This window comes from Columba livia, chromosome 29, assembly GCF_036013475.1.
Source record: "Columba livia isolate bColLiv1 breed racing homer chromosome 29, bColLiv1.pat.W.v2, whole genome shotgun sequence".
Taxonomy (NCBI): domain Eukaryota; kingdom Metazoa; phylum Chordata; class Aves; order Columbiformes; family Columbidae; genus Columba; species Columba livia.
Window position 1 is genome coordinate 1,550,494 of NC_088630.1, and position 17,324 is coordinate 1,567,817.

Genomic DNA, 17,324 nt, shown 5'->3' on the forward strand with positions numbered 1-17,324 from the left:
CTGACCCACAACCGCTGCGGGATGGCGGGGGACACCAGCCTTGGGGACCCTGATGCCCCCCGCTCTGCTGCAAAACATGGACGAGATGCTGCCCATCCTTGTCCCCACCAGCAGCGTCATTGTCCCCACCAGCAGCGCGCTGGGTCCTGAGGACAGGGGGGTGTCCCCCCAGCCCCACGGCTGCAGACACAATCCCTGGATGGGGGTTTTGGGGAGCTGGGCGGGGGGACATCAGCTTTTCCACACCCGCCGTGGCACCGGGAGGTGTTTCCTGGAACCAACCCCGCGATTAACCACCGACTTGGCCCCGTCCCACGATATCGACTCTTTTTTTCCATAATTCTCTGAAGAAAAGCCCAAGCCCAGAGCTGTGATTTCCGAAGCCTGTTTTATAAATAACCGGGGTCACCAGCTGCCAATTGCTGTAATGCTGCCTTGATACAATTTAATAAGCATAATAGCCTCTTCCCTCATTGTGACAAAGATACAGGTGGGGACGGAGCTGCGCGAGAGCGGAGCACACGGCTGAGACACGTGGCTGGGACACACACGAGTCTGAGACACACAAGCGCACGGTGAGACACGTGTGCACTGGGACGGCGGGGACACATCCTGCGGGACACACCCAGCGGGACAAGCCCTGCTGGGACACACCCTGGGGGACACACCCTACGGGGACACATCCTGGGGGACATGCCCGGGGGGACACACCTTTACTGGGATGTACCCTGGAGGACACACCCCTACTGGGACACACCCTGGGTGACACACCCCTACTGGGACACACCCTGGGGGACACGCCCTTCCGGGACACGCCCTGGGGGACACACCCTGGGGGACACGCCCTGGAGGACACACCCTATTGGGACACACCCTGGGGGACACACCATGCTGGAACGCACCCCTACAGGGACACACTCTGGGGGACATGCCCTGGAGGGCACACCCTGGGGGACATGCCTCTACTGGGACACACCCCTGCCAGGATGCGCCCCTACTGGGACACACCCTGGGGGACACACCCTGGGGGACACACCCCTACCGGGACATGCCCTGGGGGACACACCTTGGGGGACACACCCTGTGGGGACGCGCCCTGTTGGGACACGCCCTGTTGGGACACGCCCTGGGGGACACACCCCTACTGGGACATGCTTTGGGGGACACACCCTGCTGGGACACGCCCTGTTGGGACACACCCTGGGCGACACACCCTGGGGGACACGCCCCTACTGGGACATGCCCTGGTGGACACGCCCTGCCAGGACACAGCCTTCTGGGCCACACCCTGCCGGGACACGCCCTGTGGGACACACCCTGCTGGGACGCACCTTGGGGGACACCCCCCCGGGGACACACCCGTTGGGGTCCCTGCCCGTCACCCCCGTGTCCGGTTCCACCGCCCCGGGCCCTCCCGGAGGCTTCTGGCGCCCTCTGGCGGCTGCGGGTCGGTCCGGCGGGACCCGGGATCGGGCCCGGGGACACGGAACCTCCTGCAGACACAGGGACATGGGGCAGAGCTGCTGCAGACCCCAGCCCCAAAACGCCTTCGAGAGCCCGGGTGTCCCCCCAGAACCCCGTGGCTCCAGATGGGGCGGGGGATTCCAGGCTGGGGAGCGCCCTCTGCACCAGCGGCAGCTCTGGGTCGTGTCTCCGCGTCCTGGGCGCCCGTGCCGAGCCCTGGCAGCCGTCCCCTCCCCAGCTCCCCATCTGCCACCCCCAGACCTGCTGACTGATGCCAGAGCCTCCAAAATCAATTCCCATCCCGCCAGGACACGGCGCGAAGGCGACAAATCACGGCCGCTGCTCTGCAGCCCCAGCGCCTCATTTTTCTTGCTGAACTCCATAATAAGAAATCAATGGCAGACGCTGCACTCCTGATGCGTCTCCCCCGGGACGGGTGCCAGCAGGTCCTCTCCCACCCCTGGCAAATCTTGGGTCCCCATGCCAAACCCACACTGCAGGGGAGGGTTCTCTTCTCACTTCTGGCTCCCCAATGACCCCCCTTCCATGCACCCCAGACACCAGGCTGGCTCCCACCTGCGGCACAAACCCCCCAGCGCCCCAGCCAGCGGCTCCTGCAGCTGCGCCCCATCCTGCTGCACCCTCCGAGACAACCGTGGGGCTGGGGGAGCGCAAATAGGTCCCCAAAATACCAGGGAAGGGGGGTGGCAAACCCATCCTGGAGCATAGCACAGCCGGAAGGCACCTGCAGGCTCCGTGCCAAAACCTGCAGCACCAAAAGGACTGGGCAGGCGAGGGGGAAGGACCCAGGCGTCCTGCGGGCGCAGATTTTTTGGAGGGGGGGGACACGGAGCCGCTGTCACGCGGCAGCTCCAGCAGCTGCAGAAGGGCCTGGGCTGGGGAGAGCCGCTCCAATTAGCTGTAATCGCGCTTCCCCGCGGTGCCTGACACCGAAAAACCTACATAATTACCAGCAGCGACAGGGAAGGCAGGACCAGGCGCTCATGCTTAATTGAGTGTTTACAGCCCTGTGAGGGGGGGGAACAATAACAGCTCTACAGAAAAGCAACCCCCCCTATCCCAGCCAGAGAGCCCTATCCCTTTGCTGTGGGGGTTGCTGTGTCCTCCCAGCCCTACCTGGGGTGTCCCCAGGACACAGGACAGGTGGCCGCTGCCACCGTCACCACCTGCAGCCCTGGAGTCTGCGGTTGACTTGCAAATGCAGCCGCAGGAGCTGGAGGTCTCGCTCCTGTCAACCAGCCTGAAGTCCCCAGGGCCAGCTCGGGGTGTCACCGCGTCCAGAAGTGCCCCAGAGGTGGTGACAGGGCACGGGGACACACCTGCCCAAGGGCTGTGTCCTACTGGGGTGAGAGATGCTGATCCCAGAGGGATGGGCAGGTTTGGGGGCTGGAAGGGTCACACCAAGGAGGGGTGAAGAAGTGACAGGCGCCACACTGACACCAACCTGCCCACACTGTGCCACCCCCAGCCCTGGTGGATATTGTCTCCTCGTTAATTTTTCATGAGCATAATGATAATTCTGCTCACTGCGTTGCCACGGACCCCATAACAATGAGCCGCGGTGCTTCCCCCGGGTTTGGCAGCACCGATGCCAGGGGACAGCCGGGGCCAGAGATCTCCAAAGGGCACAGCCGGGGGTCCCCCCATGGCACCCGGTCCCTGGTGGGCGCCTGCAGAATGAGAACAAGCCCCTGCGTGTGCTCCCTTCCTCCTCTGCCCACTGTGCCCAGAGATGGGCATGGGGCACCCAGGGGCTGTTTTCCATGAACTACAACACTTGGGAGTTGGGGGGGGGGGGCGTGGGGTGCACCCCCCCACACCCCACAAGGCACCTTGGGAGGGACAGGAATTGGGATTTCTGCCACTCCGAGTCCTGCCCCTTTCTGATGTGCCCAACTAGAATCGCCAATTCCAATAAACCCAAGCTAGATTAATTTTCATTTCCCCATGCAAATCAGTGCTAATTAGGATGGATTTAGTTCACATCACAGGGACTGTGGGGACAGACAATGCACACGGTTGTCACTCCCCAGGCAGGCTTCAGGGCGGTTCAGCCCCCGCTAATGATTTGGGAGGGCGGACCCCACAGTTTGCAGGTCAGGAGTCGGGGAGGGGGCCAGGTAGAGCAGAGATTGCCCCTCTGACCAGGCTCAGCCCCCCACATCCCTCCAGCCCTCCCCATAGCATCCTGGAGCCAAATCCACCCCTCTCAGGGCTCCGCACAAGGGCTTTTTGCTACCCCCGATTAACTCCCATGTGGGATGTCGCTGGATCACAGAGGTGATGAGCGAACTGATGGGGCAAACACATGTACCGGGGGACCAGGGGGGTCTGACACCCAGGGACTCGAGGCTGTCAGGGCTGGAGCGAAGCAGTGACGGGGGTCCCTGGGGGCCCCTTTTTCACCTTTTAAATGCAGATCGAGGTGGGGAGGCTGGGCTGCCCATGATGGTCCCAGCGCTGGGAGACGCCAGCAGTCCCCAACAGGATGCGACCATCCCTGTCACCTCGGGGCTGTCCCGCGCTGCTGTGGGACAGGCGACATCACAGCCCCCCCCGCCAGCTTTTTCAGATTCTGCCTGTGCCTTCTCCTTTGCCAAATATTTAACTAATTAACGCTGCCCGCAGGCTCCTGTTTACGCAGCTTGTTGTTGAGCCAAGAAAAGACTCCTGGCTGCCTCAGAGCAAAGACGGTGCAAACTGCAAATGGGACCCCCCAGGCACAAAGCTCAACTCAACTCCCCCAGGTGAGCTGCGGCACCTGAGCTGTCCCTGATACGCGGCTGAGCCCCTGCCCACAGGAGCCCTGCACGCCCACAGCTGGGACCAGCCCTGCGCCACTGGGCACCAGGCGGCCCCCAGGACGGGGGCACATCTGAGCTGTGCAGCCACTTCCACTGCAGCCCCCCCAGGACTGGGGGCACATCCGAGCTGTGCAACCACTTCCACTGCAGCCCCCCCAGGACTGGGGGCACATCCGAGCTGTGCAACCACTTCCACTGCAGCCCCCCCAGGACCGGGGACACATCCGAGCTGTGCAGCCACTTCCACTGCAGCCCCCCCAGGACCGGGGGCACATCCGAGCTGTGCAGCCACTGGCACTGCAGCCCCCCAGGACTGGGGGCACATCCGAGATGTGCAGCCACTGGCACTGCAGCCCCCCAGGGCTGGGGGCACATCCGAGATGTGCAGCCGCTTGCACTGCAGCCCCCCCAGGACCGGGGGCACATTCGAGCTGTGCAACCACTTCCACTGCAGCCCCCCCAGGACCGGGGGCACATCTGAGCTGTGCAGCCGCTTGCACACGGCCCCCCCAGGACTGGGGGCACATCCGAGCTGTGCAAGCACTTCCACTGCGGCCCCCCAGGACCAGGGGCACATCCGTGACTGTGCTGTGCCATGGGGGAACCACGCAGCACGGCCCGGGGTCTGAGCAAGGCTGCGAGGCCAGAGCCAGTGTGACAAACAGCCAGAGGCGCTGCCTGCCTCCTGCTCTCATTAAATTCCCCCTAACGAGCTCAGCACTGAGCCCTGGGGCCCAGCTGGACTCGGAGCTGGTCATTACTGCTGACAAGGACCTGTCAAAGCGGGAGATACGGGGCGGGGGGGTGTCCCATGCACGGCACCACCAGTGGGTGTGCATTGCAGGGGACCCCCAGAGCTGGGGACGCCCACCCCCAAACCTGGCCGGCTCCCCTTGGACCCTTCCCTCCGCTGCTCCTGGACAGACGGACAGGGCTGCAGGACAGGACAGCTGCCCAGCCCTGGATCTCCCTCCCAGGACCCGCCTGGAGCAGGAGAGATGGAGGATGCCGAGCATCGCTCCCCCCGCCGCTCCCGTCCCCGAGCGGAGCTGCTGCTTCCCGGGAGCACCCTGGCACAGATAAGGAGCCCTGGTGATCCCCAGGGCACGTTTAATCTGGGACAGGACAGTTATTGGATAAATACCATGAATATGTAAATTGCATTTATGCTGATTTACAGCTGGGGAGGGGAGATGGTTCAGTTTAGTTTAATGCATTTATTTCCCTGCCTCGAGATGGAGAACAATCTCCAAGCACTGCATCTGCCAAGCCAGAGGAGGCAATTCGGGCAGATGGATGCGAAGGGACTCATTTGTGGGGACAAGAGGTGGGCAGGACATGGGGTGCAGCACCCAGACACCTCTTGGGGGCTCGTTGTCCTTGTGTGCACCCCAGAAGGCTGTTACCCCCATTCCCCTCCACACCAGTGCTGCTCCTGGGATGATGTATGGATCCGGCACAGGACCAGTGGTATTTCAATTAATTTCCAGGCCTTGCAAAGCCTCCTGACCTTTCCCGAGATGCAGAGAGAAATCGAGGTGATTAATCCGGCAGGTCGGGGTGGCTCCTCCACTCTGCCATTCCCTGTGCGTTACATGGGGTGGGGTGGGCAGCAAGACCCCTTTGCATCAATGCAATCGGATGCTGAGCATCCCCACGCTGAAGGAGTCACAGCCCCGCTCTGCAAACCGCTGGGGCACAACCAGGCTGTGGGCACCGGGAACGGGACAAACATGAGCAACAGTGAACCCCAAACTTGTGCTCAGCAGCTGCATCCCTGTGGGGGCACAGAACGTGTTCCCCCGAGCACTCGCAAGCAGCCTGTGCTGCTTTGACTGAAAACGGGTCAATTTTCTTCCTGCATTACAAACCTTTCTCTTTCCCAGCCAGCACGCTCATGATTTGCACTCAGTTTGAGAACAAGCAGATACCAGCCCAGCACAGGGTTCATGTTTTGAATCGCTCTGCTCTGAGAGCCAAGGACACTCTGAGCTCTGCCCACAGGTGTGAGGCAGCGAGGAAGGGGATGGACGGACAGAGCTGGACTGACACCCACACGGAGCAATCACAGTGTTCCAGCCCATTAGCATCATGCTCATTATTTAAGGAGAGTTGGGAGCTGGGATCTTCTGGTTGTCTGTTCCGCTCTCTCTCTGGGGTGCAGATGTGGGGGTTTGGTTGGGACGTTTAGTTCGTCCTTTTACCATTTTGCAGAGGCCTCTGAGCCTTTCTGCCTTTCTCCTCTCTTTTCTCTCTCTGGGATCGGCTTTGGGACCAGGTGCCGTTTCCTGGCACTGGCTGCTCAGCGTGTTCATGAGGAATTGCCTTGACTATCTTCTATTTCTATTTTCTATCTATATTTACTAGTAATGTATCAGTATTTTGTTATTTTCCTAAACTGTGTTGATCTCAATGCAAGTTTCTCCCTTCTGATTCTCTCCCCTATTTGGGGGGTGAGTGAGCGGCTGCGTGGTTGTGTTGCCAGCTCAGGTTCAACCACAACATTGTCCCTCGCGTCTCACTCGCTGTGTGACACCAGTGACCCCAGCGTTCCTCAGGCGTCAGTATTGGGACTGGCGCTGCTGAGCACCCTCATTGGTGACGCGGACGGTAGCGCTGAGCGCACCCTCAGCACGTTCGCCCGTGACACCAAGATGCGTGGTGCAGGCTGATAGACGGTTTGGTAGAAGTTCACTGTGCAGAGAGCGATGCGTTGTGTGACTCGATTGTGGTCAAGAACGTTTGCAATGTGATCAGCTTAGCTACCAGAAATAGGGGCTTAAAGAGGGACTCAAAGAAGAGCACCCACCCCAGTGTCAACCACATCCCCACATGAAGACAACTAAGGAAAAAAGCATGACGAGGAGCATCAAACTGTTTTTGGGCCAAAGAGCAAGGGTTTGTGAAAGTTCGCCAAGAGGAAGACTACTGACTTCAGCCCAAAGACACCAATAGACAACCACCATGAGGCAGTGTGCGACACGGGGTGGGGATATTACAATGATTTCGGGGATCCAATTGTAATATTGCAGCCCATTCTAATAAATGCTCTGAATATGCATGAAGGAACGGGCATAAACCAGCAAGCTTTGGGCAAAAGGGTGTGCGAGTTTTGGGAGCGACCCCCTTGCACGCCACAATAAACATGCCTGCTTTGTAACTTGGGTTGTTGAGCTCATTCCACAGGTCAGGGTGATGCGCTGGAGGGAAGTGATGCCACCCATAGGGACCTGCAGAGGGGGCACCGGGGATGGAGGGGACAGTGGGGACTGGGAGGCTACGAAAAGCAGCTGGGAGGCACATGGTGGAGCTGGGTGGGAGGGAACAGATTCACCTCTTAATTTCCTATTAACTGCTGATCAGTCCAATTAGATCCTGCATGTAATGAAGGCCATCTGCTCGGGAGGGCCCCAGCGCTCCCTCCCCATCCCAAATCACGCGCTGTCCTTTGCAGCCACCACAGAAGCCCCCGAGCGCTGGCAGGGAAGGGGTTTGGGCACAGGAGTCTTATGAAAGGGGTTTTGCCCAATTTTCCTGATTACTCTAATTAAGTTGTTCTCTTCAGCTGTTAATTCAGACGGAGCCCTCCCCGCTTCCCTGGGTGGTTTCCCCTCTTCCCCAACCTACTTCTCAGCCACAGCAAATCAGCTTCCACCCCCCCGCCCCACGCAGGGCTCTGCAAATAAATAAATAGGCAGTCCCAGTAAAATTAACCATATGAAGAGCTGCAAATGAGCTGGAAAATTGTAATGGCTCAGCATTTAAAAGCTGTCAGGAGGGAGGGCTGGGAGTGAGCCCTGCATTGCCCCCACCCCCGGTATTTTCTGCTGCACATCGGCCAGCTGGGCACTGGGGGAGGACCCCCCAGTGTTGAGACTGGGAAGAGGGGCTCAAGGGGGGGCTGCGTTGCCCTTGAACCCCCCCAGACCCCGCTCGTCAGAGACGGTCTGACTATGAATATTCATGGTTGTGGCGGCAGGTGACAAGGACGGGGCTCGCATAGCAAACAGCCGCCCCGGGTGGTGGAGAAGGGACAGGCGGCGACCCCCGGGAACGGGGAGGGGCGACACCCGGGACAGGGGCACGCACCTTCCGCTAGGGGGCGCCTCGGTTGCTCCCGTATTATTCGCATATGTTTGCATATATTTGCATACGGCGCCTCCGCGCAGCGCGGCAGCAGCGCCCCCACCCGGCCCGCGCCGGGAACGCGACCGAGAGGAGGCTCCGCCCGGCGGCCCCGTGGAACCCACGGCTTCTGGAATGTTGTGTCCAGTTGTGGCCCCTCAGTTCCAGCAGGACAGGGAACTGCTGCAGAGAGTCCAGCGCAACCACCAAGATGCTGAAGGGAGTGGAGCATCTCCCGTGTGAGGAAAGGCTGAGGGAGCTGGGGCTCTGGAGCTGGACAAGAGGAGACTGAGGGGGGACTCATTCCTGGGGATCAGTATGGAAAGGGGGAGTGTCAGGAGGATGGAGCCAGGCTCTTCTGGTGACAACCAGTGACAGGACAAGGGGCAATGGGTGCAAACTGGAGCACAGGAGGTTCCGCTTAAATTTGAGAAGAAACTTGTTCGTGGTGAGGGTGGCAGAGCCTGGCCCAGGCTGCCCAGGGGGTTGTGGAGTCTCCTTCTCTGCAGACATTCCAACCCGCCTGGTTCCTGTGTAACCTCATCTGGGTGTTCCTGCTCCATGGGGGGATTGCACTGGATGAGCTTTCCAGGTCCCTTCAACCCCTGACACTGATTCTGCGATCGCGACATCGCTGCCGCCGCTGTCAGCGCGCGGACCCCCCGGACCGACACCGTTTCCTGTCGCCATGGCGACGGGCGACACGCGGTCCCGGCCCCCGTCGCCGTGGTTACCGCCCGCGCTTCCGGTCGGTCGCCATGGTTACCGCCGGCGTCACGTCCCGGGACGTCACGGGCCGCGCAGCCGCCTCCGCCGCGGCACCTGTTCCCGGGCGCCGCTCCCCCCGCCGCGTTCCAAGGACTCGTCCTGTCCCCGTCACCTGTCACCCGCGGTCCCTATTCGGGCTCTGCCGGGCCCCGCGCCAGCGCCCGGTCCTGAGCGGGGCCGGACTGGGAACCGGGGAAAGCGGGGGGTCCTGCCCCTTCTCCCCGTGGCTGTGGGACCCCCGGGTGCTGCGCTGGGGGGTCGCGGTTGCACTTGCACACATGTGCGTGTAAAGAACGTTTAATGGTGTTTTTACAAAACTGGTGCCTGATCCCAGTCGGGGGTCTGAGACACATCAGACTATGAATCCTTAATATAAAACAAAGTCTCGTCAAACTAATCCCGGGATGCGAATTGATGCCTGTATTTACAAGTTAATCTGGGAGGACGGGTGGCCAAAGAGCCAGGAATCCATATTTCAAACAGATCGATAAGGGGAAGGGTGTTGTTAGAATGAGGTGAATGAGATGGGTAAACTGAGGCAGGGTCGGGGGGTCTGTAAACCCTGCAGTACCAACCACTGGGGAACAGGGGAGGGAATTTGCGGCGGGATTTGGGGGATATAAGTGGGGTTTTTGCGCTATTCTATATGCCGACCTTTAGGTAAAACACCCGGTCTTGCAAAATCGTTATTAAAATCTGCTTTGCTGAGAGACCCTACTGGGCCTTTTCTATTGGCAAGATGATTGTTTCCTACAACACGCAGCCTCCCAGCCCCATCTGCAGCCCCACAGTGACCCCCCCAGCAACTCCAAACCAGGACCAGCACCGAATGGGGTAGCAGACGTGTATTGTCACAACACAGGATTACACAGCCCGGAGCGGCCCCGCTGACGACCCCGAGGCGCCCGCCACCCCAGCGAGTCTGGGGGTGCCCCCTCCTTGCACCCAGCGTGCTAAGGCGCTACAAACCCCCCAGGGGAAACAGCGCGAGAGGCACCTCCCAAACCCCAGGCCTGCGCTTGTCCTGGTGGGGATGGTCCCCACCAGAGCCCCCGCTGCTGCAGGCATCAGGGACAGGGGTTCCTGCTGTCCCTGTCCCCATCCCCATCAGGGTCCGTCCACCCCCCGGCTGGGGGGCCCTGGGATGCTGCCCCCGCTCAGATCTCCTGCAGGAAGTCCACGGGGAAGAGCCCGACTTTGCGGCCGGTGTAGACTTTGACATAACCATTCACCTCCTCACCCTTCTGCACCACGATCTGGGGGTGAGGGGGGGCAGATGAGGCTCCTGTGAGCTGGGGGGGCTGGGGCAGAGGTGCTGGGGGGCTGAAGGACCGTGGGCTGTGAGCGCGCGGTCCCGTCTCACCTGATCCTTCTTGAGCGTGATCTGCCCGATCTCCCGGTTGCCCACAAACGAACGCGTCACCTTGTGCACCCGCTCGCCCGCCCGCACCCGGATGATGAAGTTGGGAGGGAAGTAGCCAATTTTCTCACCGATCTTCCCCTGAAAGAAGTCACAGAATCATAGGATCATTTCGGTTGGAAGAGACCCTCAGGATCATCGAGTCCAACCATAACCCAACTCCAGCACTAAGTCATGTCCCTAAACCTCATCTAAACGCCTTTTAAACCCCTCCAGGGATGGTGACTCCAGCACTGCCCTGGGCAGCCTGTTCAATGCCCCACAGCCCTTTGGGGAAGAAATCGTTCCCCAAGATCCAACCTCAACCTCCCCTGGTGCAACTTGAGGCCGTTTCCTCTTGTTTTATCACTTGGGAGCACAGACCAACCCCCTCCATGCTCCAAGCTCCTTTCAGGCAGTTCAGAGATCAGAAGGTCTCCCCTCAGCTCCTGTTCTCCAGCTGAACCCCCAGCTCCCTCAGCTGCTCCCATCACACTTGTGCTCTAGCCCCTCACCAGCTCCATCACCTCCTCTGCACCCTCTCTAGCACCTCAATGTCCTTCTGATGATGCGGTCAGCATCAAGAGAGTTGGAGCCGATCTGTCCGGCCCTCAGGTCCCCCATGACAAACACCCCGCAGCTCGTGGGGATTTAGGGTGCGCTTTGTGCTGGCCGCTGGTCTCTGCTTTAAGCACCGCGTCTTTCCCCTCCGTGCTTGCAGGGCACCAGCCTTACCCGCCACCACTCCTCGTTGGAGTCATCGACCACTGTGATCTTCTCCCCCGGCCTGCGAAGGGAAGGCAGGGCTGGGTGTTGGGGAGCTCGGGGGGTGCACGCAGCCAGCGTGGCTCTAATCCCTGCCCTCGTCCATCTGCGTTTGGTTGTGATCCTCGTTGTTGAGGTGAAGGCTTCTCCCCCTCCCCACTGCCCACCCCGCACCCTCCACTCGTCGCCCCTGCGCCCGCTCCGTGGACGAGAGCTTACGGGAAATCGAGGTCGTCCTTCTCCAGGGCTTTGAAGCGATAAAGCGCCACAAAGTAGTGAGACTGCAGAAAGCCACCACGCAGCCCCGGCTGCGGCTTCTTGTTCTGGGGAGGGGGAGCGAGGGGGTTGAGGCCCAAAACCAGCCCCGGGGAGCCCAGCAGCAAGATCCCTGCAGCGTCTGCCCACCCTGCTCCAAGGCCTTCAGGGTGGAAGGGGAGGACAACGGCTACCTTGTCATCTGTTGGGCTCTTCTCAGTCTTCTTGTCCCCTTCGGAGGTGCCTGGAGGTGGGAGGAGGGCGGTTATGTCTCTCTCGGTGTTGCCCCCTACCCCGGGATCTCCCGTGTCCAGCAGAGCGAGCCCCAGGGTGGAGACCTGAACCGAGGACCCCGTTGCGCAGGGCAAAGTCCATTCTCCCCATTAGGTTCCCTCCTTGCCCCACTCTCGGGTTCCTCGGCCCCCGCGTGTAGTCGCCGCACTCACCGCCCTCGGCTTTGCCCTCTTCTGGCTTTGCGGCTTCTGGTTCCTCATCCATCATGGCAGCCAAGGGCTGCAAGGCAGAGAGCGGTCAGGGGGTGCAGCGTAGGGAGGTGGGGGTGGCAACAGGGTGCAGTGCGGTGCCAGGACCCTCGGGCACTCAGAGCCATGGGCCAAGCCGGCACTCACGTTTTTCTTGTCGTCCTGCCCTTTCTTGCGCTCCTTGTTGGCCATAATGACGCCCGTCCGCAGGGTCTCGAACACGGGGTCGCTCCTGTTGGCTGCTGGGGCGCAGGGGTGGGGACAAGGGTTCGTCTCCAGGACGCCAGGAGATGGGGCACCCCGCTGCGGGGACCGTACTTACACAGCAGCTCCTTGACGCAGGCGTATTGCTGGTCGCTGTAGAGGGGTGAGCTGTACGCCCGCCGAAACCCCGGGGGCTGGGGGGAAAGAGGAGGACAGAGCATCACCCACCATCCAGACCCATGGGTGACCCGTGAGAGCGGAGCGGGGAGCGGGTGGGCACTGGGGACCCATGAGCACGCAGAAGGGGAGCGACACCCGGGACCCCTGCCAGGAGGAGGGGACCGAGCGCTTTGGCGTTCGCTGCCCGCAGCGCGGCGGGGACACTCACGATCTTGCCGAAGCAGCGCTGCATCTCCACGTAGGACTGGCAGTGGTGGTGGATGTTGGTTTTGCAGTTCTTGCACCTCAGGCCAAATTTGTTGTTGACTGGCGGTGGCGGGGTGGAAAGGAGAGGCAATGTGACACTGCAGCTGTGGCCTTGGCCCCCAGCCCTCGCCCTGACCGCGGCCCCCCGCCCCAGCACCCTCGGCACTCACGGACGATCATGCGGGCGCAAACGTCGCAGAATTTGGGCTTTTTGAAGTAATGATCTTTGAACTTGTGGGGTTTGTCGTTGACAAGTTTCTGGGGCTCGGGTGGGGGTTCAGGCTCCTCCTCCTCTTCTTCCTCTTCCTCCTCCTCATAGATGTAGTAGATGGGGCCGCCCGAGGGGCTGACCAGCTCCCCGTTGGGCTGCGGCTCCGTCGCCGTCTCTTCCTTGGGTTTTCGCTGGAAAAGTTGCTTCAGCTTCTGTAGCTGCTGGGGCGAGAGAGGAGGCATCGACATGGCAGGTGTGTGGGGCGCAGCACAGGAGCCGCTGCCCGGCTCCCGGCCCCCTTGCTCTGACCTAGAGACTCCTTCTCCCCCACGTGGGCACCCTGGGCATCCCACGGCAGGAATGCTGCGAGGACAGGGACCCCGTGAGGTCCCCACAAAACCAGCGACTGTGACTCCTCAGCACCATGTCATGTGGGCACCCTGGGGAGAAGCCAAGGTGGGAAATGGCCCCGCTGGGGCAGGACCCACCTGAGCCCCGCAGAGACAGCGCTGGAAAGGTGGTTCCCTCGCCCACCCACCTGAGCTCCCCTGTGGGCACCCACTTACCCGGCTCTTGGGTTTCCCACCTGGAGCAGGTGAAGCCGCCGGCTCCGGCACTTCCTTCTCTGTCATGCTATGAGGGGAAAAGAGACACGTCATGGTGGAGGGGCTGCTGGGGCAGGAACGGCCAGGCCTTGCTGGATGGGCAGCATCTCCCCAGCTGCTCCTCCTGCCCCAGCTGTGCCGTCCAAGGCCCGAGGCTCCCGGTCCAGCCCAGCGCTGCGGATGCTCAGTGCAGGTGGTGCCAAGTGTTGCCAGCCCAACCCTGGGCTACCTGCGCACATCCAGGCATCCCCATCGCACGGATTAACCACAAACGGTGCCATTCTGGACCCCCCTGGGACACAAGCACCTGCGCCACTGTTTGGCATCGCTGCACAGCCGCTTTTCTCCCCATAGGAGCCCCATGTTACCAGGGGGGCAGGAGCTGCTCCTGCATCTCCCCAAACATGCCTGTTCCACCTTTGACCCTCAACCATCCCTGCAGCCCTTCTACCCAGACATCCCTATTTTGGGCGATACCTAACACAGGGCCCCCCATGTCCCCACAGAAACCAACCAGGACAACCAGCAGGGAAACAGCAACGTGAGCTGGGGCGTCCTGGGGTGCTGCAGGAGCAAAGGACCCCGAGGTCTTGCAGGAACACGGGTGGACCAGCGGCCTGTGGGGGCCGGCGGCCACGACGAGGGGGAACCGCGTGGAAACGCACTTACGCTGTGTTCGGAGCTCTCGTCCCGCGACGAAAAACCCCGCGAACGGTGGTGGCGTTGGGGTCCCGTTGGCTGCAGAGCCCCCTGTGCTGGGTGAGCAGGGAGGGGGCAGCTGCCCCAGCCCCGTGGAGAGCGGGAGTGACAGGGCGAGGGGAACCAACAGCTGAGCGCTGGCGGAGGCTGACGCCGAGAAATTGGAGCCAGCGCATGAGCCAGGAGGGGAGTGGGGTGGAGAGGAGCCACTGGCTATTTGCGTTAGTGGGTTGCTGGGCGTCACAGGGGCCCACCCACCCCCTGGCACGGGGCACACCGAGCGCTCCGGCCTCCACGGCTCCTTTGCTCTCACACCCGAGGCTCCTGCAGCTGGAGGGGAGAAGGGCAGAGTGGCGGCAGCGGGTCTGCGATGGGGCGGCTCTCGTGGCCGTCCCAATGCTCCTGGCAGCAAGTCCTGCTGGTCTGCTCTGGGAGCTGGGACCCCGCTGCCATCGTAGAACGATTTCGGTTGGAAGGGACCCTCAGGATCATCGAGTCCAACCATAACCTCACCCAACTCCAGCACTAAACCATGTCCCTGAGAACCTCGTCTAAACGCCTTTTAAACCCCTCCAGGGATGGTGACTCCAGCACTGCCCTGGGCAGCCTGTTCAATGCTCAACAGCCCTTTCCATGAAGACTTTCTTCCTAATATCCAACCTCAACCTCCCCTGGCGCAACTTGAGGCCGTTTCCTCTTGTTTTATCACTTGGGAGCACAGACCAACCCCCTCCATGCTCCAAGCTCCTTTCAGGCAGTTCAGAGATCAGAAGGTCTCCCCTCAGCTCCTGTTCTCCAGCTGAACCCCCAGGTCCCTCAGCCGCTTCCATCACACTTGTGCTCCAGCCCCTCACCGTCTCCTCTGCTCTCTCCCATTCTGCCCTGCAGCGGGTGGCAGGTCCCTGGTCCCGTGTCCCTGCCAGGCCGTGGGACACCAGTTTGCAGTGAGGTTGGGGTTACAGCCCAACCCTTCCAGGCAGCTCTTACCTCTCCACTCCCACCTGCTCTCGAGGGTCCCATCCAGCTGCTGTGAGACGCTCCAGGTGCTGCGTGCGAACGCCCCGGCGAAGGTGCGGCCAGCCCTTAAAAGCGTAACCAAAGTTATCTTGGCACTCATGAAACACCGAGTCAAATGAGAATTTTCGCAATGAGATCTCTTTTTCAATATAAACTGTTTTTCCTGTGTTTCCACCAAGTGATTTAGATCCTTGGTTGGCTTCCTGTTCACACCTGCTACTCGGTTTTAACTCTATGGACATCCTGGGTGTAACAACATCCTCGTTGTTACACCCTTATGTGTCTCAGTACCTTCGATAAGATACCTTTAACTAGAAAGGATAAACCTGGGCTTTATGTCTTAATGGAAACGTGTAGTCCTGCTAATTTCATAAGATAATAAAGGCGTGATACATTTCACATGTTTTTTCTTTTTCCAGGTATTTTTCCCATTGTACAGTTTGGGAATAGTCCCAACTACGCAGCTGAAGTTTTATAGTGTATTTTCATGTGTAACTACCAGTTACATGGCAACACCTGCACCTACTCCTGTCATTGGGGGGAATACGTTGCTTCCTGGCTGGGGGTACAGTGGGACCACCCTGCACCCCTATTCTTGCCATTGCACAGCGAGGCTGCGAACACCAGACAGGGAGGACCAGCCCTTCTGCTCCCCCGTTGTCGTCTCACCCCACGGAGGCAGCACAGGGAGCTCCAGCACTGGTACAGAACAGCAAAGCAGCAGGAAAGTGATGGACAAGTTTTCTTTTTATATTTAAAAACACCCCCCCCACCCCCAAATAAAATAAAACCAAAAATAACCCTCCCCCTCCCTCCCCCCAAATAATAATCAGATTAAATAAAATGTGCAGTGAACATACCAATCAACACCTGTATGTGCGGTTCAACACAGTGCTTAACAAAACAATATACACAGGGGAAGGTGGGCGGGCACGGGCATCACTCCAAAAATAATAATTAAAAAAAAAAGAAATCAATTTCTTGTCTCTTAATTATGTTCATATAAATATATCCAGGAAGAAGGGCGAGAGGGCGGGAGGGCAGAAAGGAGGAGGCAGAGGGAAGTGCCCACGGTCCAGTGTGTTGTGTGCCCGCGCGCCCTACTGCGAGCTGGCCCGCTCCAGCACCCGCAGGTCGTAGTTCTTTTTGGCCACGCGCAGCTTGAAGCGGCTGAGGGAGTTGTTGAGGCGGAGGGAGGCGTTCTGGGCAGCCAGCGGGCTGGGGAACACGGCCACGATGGTGTATAAGGCAGCGAGGTCACTGTGCCTGCCGTTCTCCGGAGTCCCGGCGTTGTCGCCGCCGCCGCCGTCTCCGCGCCGCCCCTGAGTCTCTTTGAGCCACTGGATTTTGGCACCGGCCATGGCGAGCTGGGTGAAGAGCTTGTCGGCCTCTGTCCGCGTGATGCCCTCGGGCAGGTCTGTCACCTCCAGCACTCGGCCCAGCACTGTGGGGACAAACAGTGTCAGAGGTGCCAGCAGCACAGCGAGAGCTGATACCCAGGAAAGCAGCGCGGTGCTAAGCTGCCCCCGTGGTGGTTGGACCCAAAACGGGTTAATTGTCTTTGTGCATTACAAACCTTTCTCTTTCCCAGCCAGCACGCTCATGATTTGCACTCAGTTTGAGAACAAGCAGATACCAGCCCAGCACAGGGTTCATGTTTTGAATCGCTCTGCTCTGAGAGCCAAGGACACTCTGAGCTCTGCCCACAGGTGTGAGGCAGCGAGGAAGGGGATGGACGGACAGAGCTGGACTGACACCCACACGGAGCAATCACAGTGTTCCAGCCCATTAGTGTCACACTAATTATTTAAGGAGAGTTCAGATCTTCTGGTTGTCTGTTCCGCTCTCTCTCTGGGGTGCAGATGTGGGGGTTTGGTTGGGACGTTTAGTTTGGCTTTTACCATTTTGCAGAGGCCTCTGAGCCTTTCTGCCTTTCTCCTCTCTTTTCTCTCTCTGGGATCGGCTTTGGGACCAGGTGCCGTTTCCTGGCACTGGCTGCTCAGCGTGTTCGTTTGGAATTACCTTGACTATCTTTTATTTCTATTTTCTATCTATATTTACTAGTAGTCTATTAGTATT

At 60.0% G+C, this 17,324-nt stretch overlaps 2 protein-coding genes across 13 annotated transcripts in view; both read right to left on the reverse strand.

Annotated features, from left to right (window-relative positions):
• Positions 1 to 10,012: 10,012 nt before the first annotated feature.
• STAC3 (SH3 and cysteine rich domain 3) lies at positions 10,013 to 16,347 on the reverse strand. Of its 6 annotated transcripts, none has more exons than XM_065043584.1 (13): positions 16,106 to 16,347; positions 15,216 to 15,310; positions 13,491 to 13,557; positions 12,884 to 13,142; positions 12,676 to 12,773; positions 12,406 to 12,481; positions 12,231 to 12,325; positions 12,048 to 12,114; positions 11,796 to 11,845; positions 11,566 to 11,669; positions 11,317 to 11,368; positions 10,546 to 10,683; positions 10,013 to 10,438 (listed from the first exon to the last, which is right to left on the reverse strand). In XM_065043584.1, the coding sequence occupies exons 3-13, from the start codon at positions 13,554 to 13,556 to the stop codon at positions 10,340 to 10,342; spliced, it is 1,104 nt and encodes a 367-aa protein (XP_064899656.1). In that variant the 5' UTR covers position 13,557; positions 15,216 to 15,310; positions 16,106 to 16,347; the 3' UTR covers positions 10,013 to 10,339. The 6 variants fall into 6 exon arrangements, with proteins under 6 accessions (XP_064899656.1, XP_064899655.1, XP_064899657.1 ...); XM_065043583.1 differs by having other exon boundaries at positions 12,884 to 13,145; XM_065043585.1 differs by lacking the exon at positions 16,106 to 16,347 and adding an exon at positions 14,199 to 14,558 and having other exon boundaries at positions 12,884 to 13,145; positions 15,216 to 15,303.
• The window catches only part of R3HDM2 (R3H domain containing 2), a 34,346-nt gene continuing 33,113 nt past the window's right edge, over positions 16,092 to 17,324 (reverse strand). For all 7 annotated transcript variants that reach the window (XM_065043574.1, XM_065043575.1, XM_065043577.1 and 4 more), the window contains one exon: positions 16,092 to 16,689. In XM_065043574.1, coding sequence (XP_064899646.1) covers positions 16,346 to 16,689 — 344 coding nt within the window. In that variant the 3' untranslated portion in view covers positions 16,092 to 16,345. The remainder of the gene's footprint in view (positions 16,690 to 17,324) is intronic.